Source organism: Cynocephalus volans, chromosome 3, assembly GCF_027409185.1.
Source record: "Cynocephalus volans isolate mCynVol1 chromosome 3, mCynVol1.pri, whole genome shotgun sequence".
Classification (NCBI taxonomy): Eukaryota; Metazoa; Chordata; class Mammalia; order Dermoptera; family Cynocephalidae; genus Cynocephalus; species Cynocephalus volans.
In genome coordinates this window covers 73,753,932-73,770,153 of record NC_084462.1, presented here as the reverse complement: position 1 = coordinate 73,770,153, position 16,222 = coordinate 73,753,932, and the positions used below count along the sequence as shown (strand labels likewise).

Here is a 16,222-nt window from a genome sequence, read left to right as displayed (position 1 = left end):
GTTACGTTTCGTGTTTAATTTGCATGAGATTCTGCCTATCCGGGGAGGCCTGTGTTATTACCCCACTCAACTTTAATATGCTTGCAATGACTTGGGGTGGGTTAATGCAGCTGTCACCTACAAAATTAATGGAGGCAATTTTACAAAATATTAAACACCAGGCAGCCTGTTTAGGTGGGAAACCCAAAGCCTACCCAGCCCTTCTACTGAACTCTCCTGTGGTTGATTGGTGAAGCTTGCTAGAAGGTCCTAGGCTTTGGGGATTTCCCTCTGCCCCAGGCTCATGGGCCAGGCTCCAACAAGAAGAGAGATTTGGGGTTATTTTTCCATTTGGTACATCTTAGCAGTAAAAATCAAGAGACCCCATGAGGTGGGGTCTACTGGTGTTGAGTCCAGCCAGCTGGAGCCCCAGGCTAGCTTGTCTCCAGCAACAAACGGGTTGTATTCCTTCTCAGATGAAAATGGACTGAAACAAAAGGGTCCTGCTCCGGTTTGGGGTCTTCCTGGCTCCTGTCCCTACTGGTTCATCCTGAGTATTTCCTTATTTGGGGGAGATGGTGAGGTTGGGAAGGTGGGCTCAATGCTTCAGTCTTCCGTCCCAGGGTTCAAAGAAGGATTGATCCCCAGATGCCACTCATGTAGATGAACGCTGGCTCAAAAGAGATGAGATCTGGCTTAAAAGACCTGAGGCTGGAGGTCAGCATGCCCAAGGCTAATGGAAAATCTCTTTTCTGGGTATGACTAAGGATTTGGGGCTGATTCTAGTAAGAGCTGGAGAAGCCCCGATTACATCAGCCAGAGCCAGAAGGTCTCACTGGTTGACTCAGCCTCAGTCTCTGCTTCCTGATGTCCCCTAGACCAGGGAGGCACAGGGATGACGAACAAATGTTCTTCTCACCTCACTCTGGGAAATAACAAAATCCAGGGGCCATAAATGAAACATGGACCCCCATGGAACCAGACAAGGGGTGGGGGCTTCCTCTTTACTGCCCCTCTCTCCGCTCGAAGAGACCCAGGCGGCCGAGAAGGATAGGGAGGAGGCTTGGCCTGGGTTCCATGGGCAAATGTCCTCCTCCAGCTCCGAATCCACTCACGGCCAGACACACTGGTTGTTGTTTCTCCCTCTTCCACCACACTTACCCTAGCATCACGGCATCCTTCTTCTGACTGTGGCAAATGTGCACATGTGGCAGTTCCTCAGGCACGTGTTTTGTGCTGTCAACTCGGCAAGGTTGGTTTCATTCCAGGATATTGGTGCCCTCGTTCAATCTGCTCTCAGGCCACAGGCCTTCACAGGGTGCAAACTGCTGTCAGTATCCTTTCGGCTGTCAGTATCCTTTCAAATTAGGAATAAAACTACTTTTCTAGAAGAAATCCTGCAACACGTGTGAACTGATTTTGCACTTTCGGCTTCTTTGGATTACCTGTGCCGCTGCCTCCCTCTGTTAGTTAAGAGAGTAGAGAGTGAGTCCTGCCCCCAGGTAAGCTCGTGCAAGTTGGGTAACTGGGCTGCAAGAGGGCATGTTCTCTGATGGCCAAGGAGAAGAAGGATGAGCTAGGCATCTGCCTGGCAGGAGGACTCAGAATGCTTTCTGAGGAAGGAACTGAAGGCTGGCAGAGTGCAGTGGGCTGGTAAACCTCTGCTGTCCTCTGCAAGCTGCTGTGAACATGAGCAATATGAACAGCAAGGGCAAGAGTTCACACCATCCTTACCTGTCCCCCATGTATCCAGCTGTGCAGTGGCACTGTCCAGTCACATGGTCACACTGCCCTCCATGGTGGCAAGGACAGTCCTGGCTGCAGTTCTGGCCGAAAGTCCCTGGTGGGCAGGGCTGGGCACACACTGCTCCCTGAAACAGAGGCAGGAAGACATGCATAGTGGTGCTGCAGAGATGCCATCCGGAGGCCACACTCTCCTAGGACTGACACAGCTGATGTGGCCCCAGGGACCACCCCATCTTCCCAGTGGAAGCACAGAGAACTGGACACCCATGGTTCCAAAGCCCTCATCTTAGAGATGGGGACACTGAGGCCAGTTTGCTCATTCAATTATTCAGCACACATTTAGTGAGTGCCTATTATATACCTGGTGCTGTGTTAGATACTAGGGTTACCAAAAATGAGTAAGACTTGATTCCTGTCCTCCCAGTCTACTGGGGAGAGAGCCAAGAACATAGCTAAGTAAGGTACATGGTGCTAAGTCCTCTCACATGGGTATCAGATAAAGTGCTGAGGAGACACAGGAAAGAGGCTCTGATTATACTGGTGTGGACACAGACAGTTATCTTCACTTCTTTCCCAAACCCAGCTAACATGAGAGAAAAGTGGGGAAAAGGTATAACCCCACGAGGACAAAAGGAATAGAGGACAAGGGCCATCACATGCTGGAAGATGGAAAAGCAGAGGGAGGGCAATAGCTGCTTTGGTGCCTGCTTTCTCAGCAGTGCTAAATGCCTGCAGAAGGAGTGTCGGAAGCCATCAGGAGGCTGGGAGGTGAAGTCCTTTGTAACCTTAGAAAAGTTCAGGAATCAGGGAGACCAGGACCCTCTGAAGGCCAAGGCGCAGGTGTGGTGAAAACAGGACTGTTTGAAAGTTTATGTAAGAGGGAACTAGACCCAAGATCTCTGCCCCCACTTCATAGAGCCAGGGGACTTCCCAAGTCTTTTGGAGAGACTGACCACACAGGCTTTGGATGCCAGGATACCGGCACGGCTGAGGACTAGGACTGGGGTGGACCTCTACGTGCTGCGTGAGCAGACCCTCTGCTCTCTTCCCTGCTCAGCTTCCAGCATGCCAACTGCCAGTCTCCACTCCCTGTGGCAGGAGGTTGGATGATTCCCTTCTGGGGACACTGATGAGTTCAAAAGCAATCACCTACAGATACTGACATCACAGGGTCCCATTGGTCAACAAGACTGGCATCTACCTCCTCCCCCAGGCTTCCAATCAGCTTTTCCGAGGCTCACCATAAAACATGAACAGATGGCCAAGGACCACCTGTTCTTTGAAATAGGCTCTCACATAAACGATGAAGACCAAAATAAACAAATAGACAAAAGGAACACAGAGGACACAGGAACTTTATAGGGAGCAAAGAAAATTTTTAAAATGAGACAGAAAAAAACTTCTGTCGTAATTAAAATAAATGTCTTCAGGTAGTTATAAGAAGATATCGCATCCATGAAAAAACAGAGCGCTATAAAAGGGGGTGTCCAGAGAACAGTAAAGAGTTCTTGAAAATTAAAAATAAGATGGCAGAAACTTTAAAATTGCAATAGAAGAGCTAGAAGAAGTTGAAGAAATCTCCTACAAAGCAGGAGAGAGAGAGAGAGAGAGAGAGAGAGAGAGAGAGAGAGAGAGAGATTGAAAATAGTAGAGAAAATATAACAAAATTAGAGGACCAATCCAGGAGGTCTGACATCCAATTAACAGAAGTCCCAGACAATGGAACACAGAAAATGGAGATGAGTAAATTAAATGGAAAGTATATAAGAGAGAATTTCCCAGAATGGAAAGATGGAAAGCATGGATTTCTGAACTGAAAGAGCCTATAGGGTTTCCAGTAAAAATAAAAAATAAAAATAAAAATAAAAATAACAGTAGTAATGAAAAACGACTCACACCAAGGCATATCATTGTCGATTTATATTCAATTTCTATGAATCAAGAAATAATCCTTAAAGTTTTCAGAAAGAGGAAAACAGTCAAATATAAAAATTTGGAATCAAAAGGTATTAGGCTTCTTAACTAGAACCTAAAAGACAATGTAGCAATGCCTTAAAACTTTGGAGGAAAAATTTACAACCAAGAACTCTACACCCAGCTAAACTAACACTCAAGGTTGGGATTCAATGTAGACATTTTCAAATTTGAACAGTTGCAAAAAAGTAACCTTCCACGAACACTTTCTCAGAAGCTGCTGGAGGATTTTTTTCCACCAAAAATAATTATAGTAGAAAAAGAAAAGCATAGGTTCCAGGATCTAGGGAATCCAACAGAAGAGAAAGGTGAACAGAATCCCAGGATGACGGGGAAAGAAAGTCCCAGATGACTACACAGCGGGCATGGACAGCAAAGAGTTCAGATGGAAACAGAAGTATGCAGGCTTCCAAGAGTGTTGCCTCAAAAATAAAACAAAAACAAAAAACTAACTGAGGGATTTCTGATATGCCTGACCTTACTGAGAGGAGTTTTAGAGTTCTGTCAGAGTCTTAGGGATAAATTAGTAATAATACATATGTGGACATATTAACATAAACATTAAAAATAATTTAACCAAAAATTATAATGTAACTCCATTGGGACGGTGGGAGAAGAGTTGCTTATGTTCCCATATGTGTGTATGGTACAGATGAATCTTATTCTATGGCAGGAAGTCAATACATTTAATAAATGTCTAAAATGGAAAAGTCAAAAATGGCCGTAAAACATATCATGTAAACAAACAGAGGAAAATGGCAGAAGAAACAGCTAAAAGATTTGAAAATGGTTGTCTGTAGGAGGTGGGATTTGTGAATGGGGCAGGGGACCCCACCTTGTCCCCCCATTTGCCCTGTGGTATTACATACCTGTGAATCTGAGGTCTTTATCAAACAGAACTATGAGCCTGCTGCTGTCTCCTGCCACCCTTTCAGCCTCTCACACACCAGAGATAGTCATTTCTCTTATGGAGGTCAGGGATATGCCCCAATTAATTAACCAATTAGTTCAACACACAATTATTAAGCACCAATGATCGCCAACCCTGACAAAGCCAGTTTAGTTAGGAAAATTCTGAGACCAGAATCATCTTTCAAGATCATCCAATTTCCTTGTAATAAATTGAGACGCCTTTTAGCTCAGATTCCTTCTCCACACACAAGTCAGACTGTGAGAGGCTGAGAGGCGGGCAGGGATGAGAGGACTGAGGGGCAGAGGATGCTGAGGACGGTGAGATGAGCGTGTATGTGACAAGAGGGGCAGAGAACAGCCACTCGGAGTAGGGGTCCCCTTCTTCCTGGAGGTAGGTCGGGGGTACCCCAGGCACAGCAGGTGCCTGCCTTTCTCACTGCACCCCAGAAGCTCAAGGGATTCATGAGGGAGGAGAGGAGTCTTTCTGGCTTCTGCCTGAGTCAGTCCTCTGCAGTGCTGGGCTGGATAAGGACACCCGAAGCCTCAAAAAACATTTTAAGCCAAGTTGGGGGACTGTGCTTATGTCTCCCACCTCCTCATTCATCCCAGAGCAGTGTAGCTCCCTAACACACACACACACACACACACACACACACACACACACACACACCCATCCATCCTGATAGGCTGCAGGTTCACATTCTCTTTAGTGCTTCTGAGACACAATCGGAGCTCCTTGAGGAGGCTGATAGGAAAGTCTTGAGCATAGAATGCTTCCTTCCAACATTCCCTGTAGAAATCAAGCACCCCTGAGACTTTTTGGTCAAGTGGGTGAGCACCTCTTTCAGCTCCTGCTCAGGATTCCCAAACTGCAGGCACCCAAGATCCCTGAATCTCTAGGCCCCTCCTCGGGCCTGAGCTCCTGGGGCCTGAAAGAATCTGATACCTTGGAAGTGCTGCTGCCCGGTGTGATGGAAAGAACACTGGACTCGAAGTCAGGACTTGGGCTCAAATCCCAGCTCTGCCTCCTCCCAGACGGTTGAGCTAGGGCAAGTCGTGATCATGCTGAGCCTCAGTTTCCTCATCTATAAAATGGGAGTGGTAATCCCTTGTCTTCCAGGTGGTTGTAAAGATGAAGTGAGACTAGAGATGTGAAAGAACCTGGCAAAGTGCCTTCAAGAGCAGCGCTTAATTAATATTAAGTGAACACAAGTTGACATCTGATGAGGGGGCATGTGGTAGCCCAGTATAACCTGGGGCTGGGAAGAGTGGAAGAGAACCACACAACTAATCATACAACTAACTAAACTACTGCTGGCTGGAAGAACAGCCTTTTGGGGAGAGACGGGGGAGAGAGCAGGCAGGAAAGTGTTGGCTAAGAGAAGGCTGTGGCATTATGGGCCTTTCTTTCCTGCTATTATGAGCTGAATCGCATACCCTCAAAATCCACTTGTTGAAGTCCTAACTCCCAGTACCTCAGAATATCACTGTATTTGGAGATAGGGCCTTTACAGAAATAATCAAGTTAAAATGAGGTTGTATGGGTGGGCCTTAATCCAATATGACTCACGTCCTTACAAAAAGAGGAGATTAAGCTGGCCAGTTAGCTCAGTTGGTTAGAGTATGGTGCTGATAACACTAAGGTCCATGGTTCAATCCCTGTAATAGCCGGCAAAAAAAAAAAAAAAAGTGGGAGGGCGGGGGATTAAGACAGACACACAGAGGAAAGACTCTGTAAAGACACAGGGAGAAGATGGCCGACCACAAGCCAAAGACAGAAAGAAGCCTCAGAAGAAACCAACCCTGCCAACACCTTGATCTTGGGCTTCCAGCCTCCAGAACTGTGAGACATGAATTTTTGTTGCTTAAACCATCCGGTCTGTGGTATTTGTTATGGCAGCCTAGCAGATGAATGCACCTGTCCCATGGTCAACTGAGTGTGTATCCCCAAATGTAGTGGGATCTTGGGTTATTGCAGTGTCTAGGTAAGACATGAAGTGAGGCAATAGTTCTGCTCCTCTCAGAACTTGGTAGACCAAATGATTTGTCAAAATTTGGAAACAACACCATGGCCAGGTGGAACAAAAGGAAGGAAGGGGCCAAGATGGTGAAGAGACTTAAGGCCACCCCAGCTCGGCTGGACAAGAGACATCTCAGCCTCTCCAGGCATCCGAAGGCATTTGTCATTATCACTGCTGTCCCAGGATGGTGTGGACACCTTCACTGGACAGTGAACAGTGATTGGTGTGGGTGCTATGGAGGTGGTCCGGCCACAGGCCAGGGTGTGGGGCCCCGTGAATCATCCTTCCCAATCCAGAGCGGCTATGAGTCTACAGCCCCAGCTCCAAAAACCTCTCTGGCCCTCCATGGTAACTGGTTCTATTTCCCAGCTCCCCAGCCCCATTCCTCTTCCATCTTGTTTCCTTTGTGTACACGTGTGCGTGTGTGTGTGTGTGAGTATATTCACATACACCATCCAGCCTCTACCATCAGACTGCAAACTCCTAAGGGGAGCCTGTCATATTTCCTCCTACCTCCCCATCTGTCCCTAGTGCCCACTCTCATCAAACCACTCACATCTGGTTTCTGTGCTTTTAAAAGTCTCAGAACTCAGAAAAAGAAGAGAAATAATTCCCTGGGCTCTTTGCAAAGGCCCCTGCTAGCAGGGGCTCACAATGCTGGGCAAGTGGAGTGTCCTGTAGTCATTCTCAGGGCCTGGTAGCCAGGAATCTCTGAGGAGGGGCCTGGAGGGCCAGAGTTCCTGGCAGCTCTTCTCCAGTTCTGTACCATGTCCCAGTCCTTTGGGGAGCGAATGGCGTGAGTTAGCCGTCATGTTCTTTAGATGTCTGAGTTGCAAGATGTGTGGTTGAAGCCACAGGGGCCAAAGGGAAAGCCAGGCAATGGAAGATGATAAGGGGGGGTCCCTTCTCCCCAGAACCCTCTCCTTGGCCCCAGCTTTCCCTGGGAGGAGCTTCAGGCCTGAGCTGCAGATTCATTATATGTGACTCTGCATGCATGAAGGATATTAATAATTCATACAAATCTGCAAGTTAAATGCTATGTCAAAAATAGAAATGCAATTGTCTACAATAAAATTAAAAACATAAAGTCTCCAAATCCAAAGGCTTCTATTGACAGAGTTCCCTGTCATCTGGAAGAACAAACCTCTCACTGAGTTGGGGACAAAAAAAGTCCCTCCATGTGTTGGCTTCCCTACTACCCACTCTTTGACCACAGCCTCCAGCCGTCTCTCCAGAGAGGCCTTTGCAGGTACGGGCCTGCCTGCAGCCTCGTCCTCCCCCACTGCATCCCTGTCTGATCTCACTGCCTGCTGCTGGGCCTCCGAGGACCCAGCCTGCCAGGTGGTGGATTTCTGGAAGCTGGCTGGAGATGAGAGGGCCTTTCCAGAGAGTGGTCCAAGGTGGGAAAAATGGGCAGGTGTGGGAGAGGGGGCAGCAGTCCCTTTGCCCGCCTCAGAAGAAACAGACAGACAGACACCAACGGCTGGGATTCAGAGTCAGGAGACTGGGTCCTAGCTCCACCTCACTTCTAACTAGCAGGGTGCCCTTGGCCAGGTCACTTCCCCTCTTTGGGCCTCAGCTTCCTCACCCAATAAAGGGAGATATTGACGGACCAGTGGTGTTCAAACCACTTGAAGCTGGGAGTCCCAGTTTTATGTGAAATCTTATCTAGAAACTCAATATAGAAAATATTAAAATTGAAAGGTGGGGGAGGGGTGGGAGCGAGAGACCTACTTTTTGGGCTCCTCACCCCCATCCTCACCTCCAAGAAACCCTTGTGTTCTGTGAAACACAGAAGGAAATCCTACAGTGTCGATCAATTATTTCCAAATGCAGACCTGTGGACAGGGCTGGCTGCCTCAGAATCATGTGGGGAGCTTATTAAAAATAGAGATACCCCAGGTTCCAGAAGGTCTCAGGTGAAGCCTGGGAATCTGTATTTAACCACCCCTACCCTCTTTTCGACTACGGCATGCAGCCAGGTTTGGACGCTGCTGGACCAAATGACCCCCAAGGTCCTCTCCTGCCCTAAAAATATTCTGACAAGTCTGTGTCTGAAATGATGGGCCCTGCAGGTCCCTGTCTGCTCTGTGACCTCAGTGTTCACAGCCTCCGAAAATATCCTGCTTCTGCTCAGCATCTCTGTCCTCTCTGGCTTTGCAAAGCTTCAAGCCCCAAGGGGAGGTGGCCAGCTGTGTCACTGAGCTTCCCTCAAAAGGGGGTATGTGACTGGAGAGTCAAAGGCAGGGGCGCAACCCGGAAAGTCAGCCTCAGCCAACTCGTCGTTTCTGAGGGGCTTGGGTCTGCAGGGAGGCACTGACAGGCGAGTGAGTTGGATACAAGGAGGCTTGTGGATAGTCTGTGGCATCCAGGGATATAAAACGAGCAACTGCAGAGTGCTTCAGAGTTTGCAAAGCACTTCGGACATAAATGGCTCCTCTGAGCCTCTGCCAACCACAGCAGCGATGCAGGGCAGGGCTTACTGTTGTTATGTCAGTTTTGCAGATGGGGAAGCAGAGACCAGAGAAATTGAGGTTTTTTGGGGGGTCAGCATTGGATACGAAACCTGAATTTAGGCCTATGAGGCTATAAATCCCATCCCTCTTTCCCACAGTGGTTGTTTCCAGACACAAAACCTGGTCTGGTTGAGGCTGCATCAGAATCACCTGCAGCACTTGTTAAAATACAGATTCTGGGGCCCACAGAATCAAAATGTGTGTGTATGAGTTGCAGGGCATGAAATCATATAAATTCAGGCGATGTTTACTCTGCTGTCTCTCCTCCTTTCCCAGCCCTTTCTGCCACATCTGGCCAAGAGCCCATGGCAGCTCATGTTGGTGCCTATGCCCAAAGACAGAGGAACCACAGGCTCAGAGAGGTTAAGTAACTTGCTTCAGGCCACACAGCACTTAGATGGCAGACATGGGATTCAAAGTTGTGTCCATGGCACCACTGGCAGTGTCTAATGATGCCCTATGACCATAAATAGGAGGGAGGGTATTTGGGGGGGAGGGGAATTTAGCCTTTCTAGGTACACGTGACTGAGGGATGCTCAGGCCTCTTACAGTGCCCCACCCAGATCCTGTGGGCCCACCTACCGTCCAGCCAGGGGGACAGGTACACTCGCCAGTGATGTGGTGGCAGATGCCTCCATTCTGGCAGGGGCAGCGCAGCTCGCAGTGAGCTCCATGGCTCCCGGGAGGGCACAGCTCCTCGCAGCTGCGTGGAGAAGCAGAGGTGTTAGTTACGTGTTCAAATCAGGTGGCAGGGCCCCAGTGCTGCCCATCCCAATGCTCCAAGGCTCCCTAGGAATTAGTGAGTTCAGTCAGTGCAAACTATATTAGGCCCAGTGGCAACTGAGATGCAGTTGGGCTCCCTGCCAGGAGGGGAAGCTGGGCTCAGATAAAATATTTTGGAATGTAATGTGCTTGGACCAATACTTGTAGGATGACTTCAGTGTTCTTAGTGTAAAGAAAAGTGTTCTTCTGGGGAAAAGGCTGAGGAAGCCTTCCTCAAGAGGAAGACATTTTACTTCACCAAGAGAATGGAGGGTGAGGGAATGCTAGGCAGAAGAAACAGCATGAGCAATGGTACTGAGAAGTGACCATGGGTCTTGCCTTAAAGAATCTGTCTAGATTCAGAGAGGGGGAGAATCTGGGGCATGTCCCTTCCAGGCTCTGGAAGGCTCCTAACTACCGCAGCATGCTCATGTGCAGGGCTGAGCACTGTTGAGGTATGGGGAAGGATTTGTATGGGGTCTTGGCCTTGGGCCTTCGTCCAGTGGCCCTGGTTTCTAGCTCACTGAGTCCTGGGAGCCGGTCAGACATCGGGGCAGGAAACACCTTCAGTCAAGGATATCTCTGTGGCCACAGTCCTTGTCTGTCCTCTCAGAATCTAGAGCTGTTGGAGAAGCCACAGAGCCTTGGACAGGGTTGGGAGGAGAACTTCGATCTTGCCTCTGAGGGGTCTAAACTAAGCAGGCTTGGAAGTTCTCTGTTAACATGGACTCTCCGGGGAACTGGAGTGAGGGGCTGCTTGGAGTCTGATGGGAGAAAGGGAGAAGAACAGGCGGTAACCCTCCCAAATCTGCACACGGTATCTGCCCAGGGCCCTCACCCACTCACTTTCTCTGTCCCAAAGGGGCTGGAAGGGAAGCCCCCAGGTGAGCAGTGGCATACGGGTTAAGGTGAGAAGAGAATTCCAAGCTAAGGTCTGGGGCTCGCGACCAAGAAGAGCCTCCTGGAAGGGGTTTAATGAGCTCCTCTGGTCATGGGGGTGCCCACCGTGCACAGTCTCAGGAAGTACGAGTCACCCCGGAGCCTGGATGGTGGGGATCTGAGACCCGCGTGGCCGAGGCCTGGGCATTTAGACTCTGTGGGACGCGGGGTCAGAGATCAGGAGATCCCACAGCCAGGACTACCCAGAACCCCCTTCTGCTCTCACCAACCTGCCCACCCGCAAGGAGCGCTGGGCGGGGCCGCGCAGCTGCGGTGACGGTGGTTGGACCGGCCCCGCCTCGCCCCGCCCCCGGCCCCGCCCCCCGCCCCGCCCCCGGCCCCTCCCCTCCCGGCTCCGCCCCGCCGCGCGTTTCTCAGGCACTCACTAGACGCCGGTGTAGCCGGGCGCGCAGAGGCACTCGCCCGTGCGGGGGTCGCAGCTGGCGCCGTGGAGACACTGGCACGGCAGCTGGCAGCCCTTGCCGTGGGTGCCGGGCGCGCAGAGCTCCTCGCAGCGCCACCCGCGGAAGCCGGCGGCGCACACGCACGCGCCGGTGATGGGGTTGCACAGGGCGCCGTTCTGGCACTGGCACCGGTTGCTGCAGTGGGGGCCCCAGTGGTCGCTGTCGCAGCCTGCGAGAGAGACGACGGTCAGGGCCGAGGGTCCCCCGCGGGCTCCTTGGGATGGGGGCCCAGAGTCGATGCCCATGCGGCCTTCCCATCTCTCCATCGCCCTTCCCTGGACAGGAGGCACCAACGGGTGTCTGGGTGGAAGCTTTGGCGCCTCGTAACCTCCACCAATTCTTCCGCCAAGCCACCCACATAATCAAACAAGCTAAGAGGGCTTGCTTCCTCAACACAGCTTCAGGACGCATTTCTCAGTCCAGGCCATTCCCTTCCAAACAAATGGCTTCCCCAGAGCCCCCTCTCTTGCTGAAATTCTGGAGACCCAAGTTGGCCCTCCTTCCCTCTTTGCTAAACCCTTCCTTGGCTGTCTTTGTTCCTTCCAGCCAGGCCCCTCTCTCCCCATCTGCTGCTTCTCTTCTCTGTGACTCTACCGCTCTTCGTGGGGTCTCTCCAGCCCTGCCCAGTCTCCATGTCTTTATCTTTCCTGCCGGCCTTTTCTCTCTCTCCTCCACACTGGCTTTCTCACCTCTCGCATTTCACTGCCCTGAAACGTTTCTTCTAACTCCCAGCCCCTCCCCTGGCTCCATCGCCCTATCACCCTTTCCATCTCTTTCTGATGCCTTTCAGTAATGCCTATGCCCCCTGGTTGCTTCATCTTCAGTTCAGTGTTATTACTTTCCAAGCAGCCAGCTTCAGAAGGAGCAAGAAAAAGAAATGTTTCCCTGGGTGGTAACAGACAACCTTCAAGATCTTTACATGTAATTAAATGTTTTAAAGAGTGATAGCTGAGCCAGCCTTGTAGAAATTCACACTCTACAGCTGTAGAAAGGGGCTGAATGGCGGAGCCCCAGGTCGATCACCCAGCCTGCTGCCAACTCCCATTTTGACCCTCACCTCGTGCATACAGGACACACAATAACAAGATGTCCTGAAATGATAGCCTCATTCACTCGAATTCTGGAATGAAAGTGGGGTGTGGAGTTCAGACATGAATAAGCACAAAGAATGTCCTAGAAGAAATTCAATGTAGAGAAAGATGGCTCTCAGATAAGAGATCGGGAAAGGATTCCTAGAATAGAGGCCATCTCAAGTGAGCTGTAAAAAAAGTCTCACTCGTCTGCCTGATAGGGTGACCACTGTCTTGCTTTCAGCACTGAAATTCCCCAATCCTAGGCAACTGGAATGGCTAGTCACCCCACTGCCTGAAGGCATAAAGATGATCAGTTAAGCATTCTGCTCCAGGTTTCTAGGGTTTAGGCACTCAGAGAAGAAAGGGGCAGGTGAATGGGTTTAGGAAAGTGTCACTGAAGTAGGCTCAGTATGAGCAAAGATACAGTGGCACTCAGGTATTGGGCACACACAAGAGTACAAGGTTCTAGTGTGGCCACTGAGTATATGGGATCTTTGGGGAATAAAGAGTCAGTGGAAGGATCCCTCCATCAGCACCACCAATCCCCCACACATCCCTCCCACTTTCTGACCAGCGTCAAGTGATCAGTGTCATGGAGGCTGCCCATCATCCTTTAGTGGACAGAACCACCAAGGCTGGGAATCCCTGTCACCCTGTCTTCATGGATATCCCTTCTTCATCTGTGCCCCAAATATTCACACATGAACTGAGCTACCAAATTATAAGCAAACCTCACCCTGCATTTTCTACCTGGTATTACAGTAAACAAGGCAGAAATTGAAATTTACCCACTGATAGTTACAGCCTCCACTCACACTCAAAGAGGCTCACAGGACAGAGAATGACTGGGTATCCAGCAGTCCAGTGTCTCCCACCTCATCCTTTCTCCAGGCCACATACTCAGTGAACAGAAAGACTAGCAGAATTACCTCCTGTACCATTTCTGTCTCTTTTTTTTTGCCACACACATATAGTTGAATTAACATAAACTTCATGTACATATTATGTGACTCCATTGTAATAACAATGACAATCACTTTTTAAATGCTCCCTATGTGCCATGCACCATCCTAGAAGTTTCGCATACATTACTAAAATGTAACCTTCACAACAATCCTGTGAGGTTAGGTTTTATTATTTTCCCATTTTGCAGATGGGAAAACAAAGGCTCAGAGAAGGTAAGTGATTTCCCAAGGTTATAGCAAGAGTAGGCCCAGGTCATCTGATTCCAGCTCTCTCCACTGCAGGTAAATGGCACACTTTCTGGAGGATGATTCCAATGAGAGAAACTTAGAAGTGGCACTGGGGACAGGGTGGCAGCTGCAAAGCACAAGGTCCGGGACACCATGGAGACTGCCACTTCCTCTCTGCTCATCACTGTTAACAACTCAGGATGCAGAATAAGGAATTCCCTTCATTTGTTGGGGCCACAGTTATCTCCTTGAGACCCTTGGTTCTGTATGAAACTGTTGGGGTACAAAGCCAATTTGTCTTTGGTGCATCCCAGGGCATATAGTTATATTTTGCTTGTCAGGTGATTTCCATTCTTTCTAGCACAGCCAAAACCCAGTAGGAAGCAAAATTGTGCATCTGATAAGGAAGCCAGAATATTGTCATGAAGTCCACACAGTAATGCTTGAGTGCTTTCATTCTACTGCTTGTCTATTCAACAAACATTTACCAAGCACCTACCAGTGCTGGAACATGTCCTGCCCTCTTGGAGTGCACAGTCTAGTAGGGACAGAAATGCTGGAGCAGCATTCATGGTACACTGTGAAAGTGCAATGACATGGGTGGTTCAGGCATTCTAGAAACACATGTAAACAATTCTAATAAGCCTGACACTGGTTTCTCACAACACAGATCGGCGTGTGAGAGTGTGTGTGTATACACACACATATATGTTTGTGTCTGTGTGTTTTATGGGGCTCCTAAAAATATGTGGCAAGAGCTCTATGTCATTGTAGGAATCCATGGAAATAAACAGAAGGCATCTGTAGACTAAAAAAGCAAAGCAACTTGGAGCCATTAATATAGGAACAAATAGCCCCTCATATCCAAATTGACAGAAAGAGATTCCATTCCATTTAGAATATTCTGATTAAGGAAGCAGGGAAGTGTGTAATTCATTCCAGAGAAATTTCCCCCCAGAGTGATTAAATGAAAAAAAATGTTAGGGTTCACAGGGATAAGCTTCAGTTATTTAGAAAACTCACTTAAAATCACCTCATTCCCCAGCAGTGACAGAGAAATGAGGCAGAGCTTCAGTGAGTCCATTAACCACTCTGCTGAAGGTGAATAAAAACTACTACTATAATTACAACAGGACTTTGCATTCTTTTGCAGATAATCGCAGACTCTCCAATCTGGCCTTGGAATGTCACTCCTCACACATTTTTTCTGTCACAAACTCTCCTTCCCAGTTGTATTTGGCTTTGGCTGATTTTCCAAGTGGATATATCTTCTCTGGACAGCTACTGAGGGCTTTAGGGGCACCCAGAAGTGTGTGGTCTGGCTTGTTCTGTTCTTCTAAGCTGGGCAGCTCAGCCCCCCTTCCCTGCTGACCTCTTTAGACTTTGGGGTCTCAAGCCTAGTGTGTTCCTGGGTCCCCATGAGGGGAAGTGGCCTTATCACTCTCTTCACCTTTTAAATTTGTAACTGTAGTTGATTGAGCAGTTAGTACATGCCTGGCCATGAGATAAATGTGTATGGTGGATTTTCTCATTTAATTTTCTCGACAACCCATTTGCAGTGGTTGCTATTACTATTCCTATTTTGCAGATAGAGAAGAGGCCTAGAGAGTTTTGGGGTTGTTTTCTTTTCTTTTCTTTTTTTTTCTTTTATCTTCCAATTGGTATCATCCAGATAGGTTAAATAACTTGTCCAAGGTCACATAGGTAGGGAGTGACCAGGAGTCGGAGCTGCTAACCTCTGCTGTCATGCTGGTATTGACGGAAGAGGGACATGGGATGCTGGCAGCCAGTCTGGGTTTAAACAGCCACCCTTGGTAATCTACAAGGAGATGAGAGAGCATTTTCCACAAGTGCCTTATTCAAGCATTGGTTTATGTGTAAATGGTGGTCATAGGTCCCATGTTTTCCATGACTGTTTCCCATAATCTTATTCTCTTCAGTTAAGATTATTTATTGATTTATTCAGCATTTTTTTCTGTTGTGGTAAAAGATATATGAAATAAAATTTTCCATTTTAATCATTTATAAGTTTACAATTCATTAGCATTAATTACACTCACAGTGTTGTGCAGCTATCACCACTATTTCCAAACTTTTCCATCAACCCAAATAGAAACTCTGTAACCATTAGGCAATAACTCCCCACTCTCACTTCCCAGCCCCAGCCACTGGTAACCTTTAATCTTTCTGCCTTTATGAATTTGCCTATTCTAGATATTTCATGTAGGTGGAATCATATAATATCAGTCTTTTATGTCTGGCTTATTTCACTTACCATAATGTTTTCAAGGTTTATCTATGTCACAGCAAGTATCAGAACTTCATTGCTTTATGATTGAATAGTATCCATTGTATGGAACGACCTCATTTTGTGTATCCATTCATCTGATGATGAACATTTGGGTTGTTCCACCTTTTGGCTATTGTGAATAATACTGCAATGAACATTGGCATACAAGTCTCTTTTTGAGTCCCTCAAGTTCATTTATTAAAGGCACAACTAAATATGTTTTTATGCCTGTATTGATTTTTCTCTACTAGGAATGATCATTTGGCTGACTGTTGGCTTTTTGTCACCACTTCTACATAAGCAGGTTTAGGTGCATTGCATCCAGTCCCCTCCATTCGCCCTGGTGTCTCCCT

At 48.3% G+C, this 16,222-nt stretch overlaps 1 protein-coding gene across 6 annotated transcripts in view; it reads right to left on the bottom strand.

Annotated features, from left to right (window-relative positions):
• MEGF11 (multiple EGF like domains 11) overlaps positions 1-16,222 on the bottom strand; it is a 227,730-nt gene that overhangs the window by 69,564 nt on the left and 141,944 nt on the right. For all 6 annotated transcript variants that reach the window (XM_063092195.1, XM_063092192.1, XM_063092190.1 and 3 more), the window contains 3 exons: positions 11,236-11,482; positions 9,731-9,851; positions 1,714-1,850 (listed from right to left, as the gene is read on the bottom strand). In XM_063092195.1, coding sequence (XP_062948265.1) covers positions 1,714-1,850; positions 9,731-9,851; positions 11,236-11,482 — 505 coding nt within the window. The remainder of the gene's footprint in view (positions 1-1,713; positions 1,851-9,730; positions 9,852-11,235; positions 11,483-16,222) is intronic.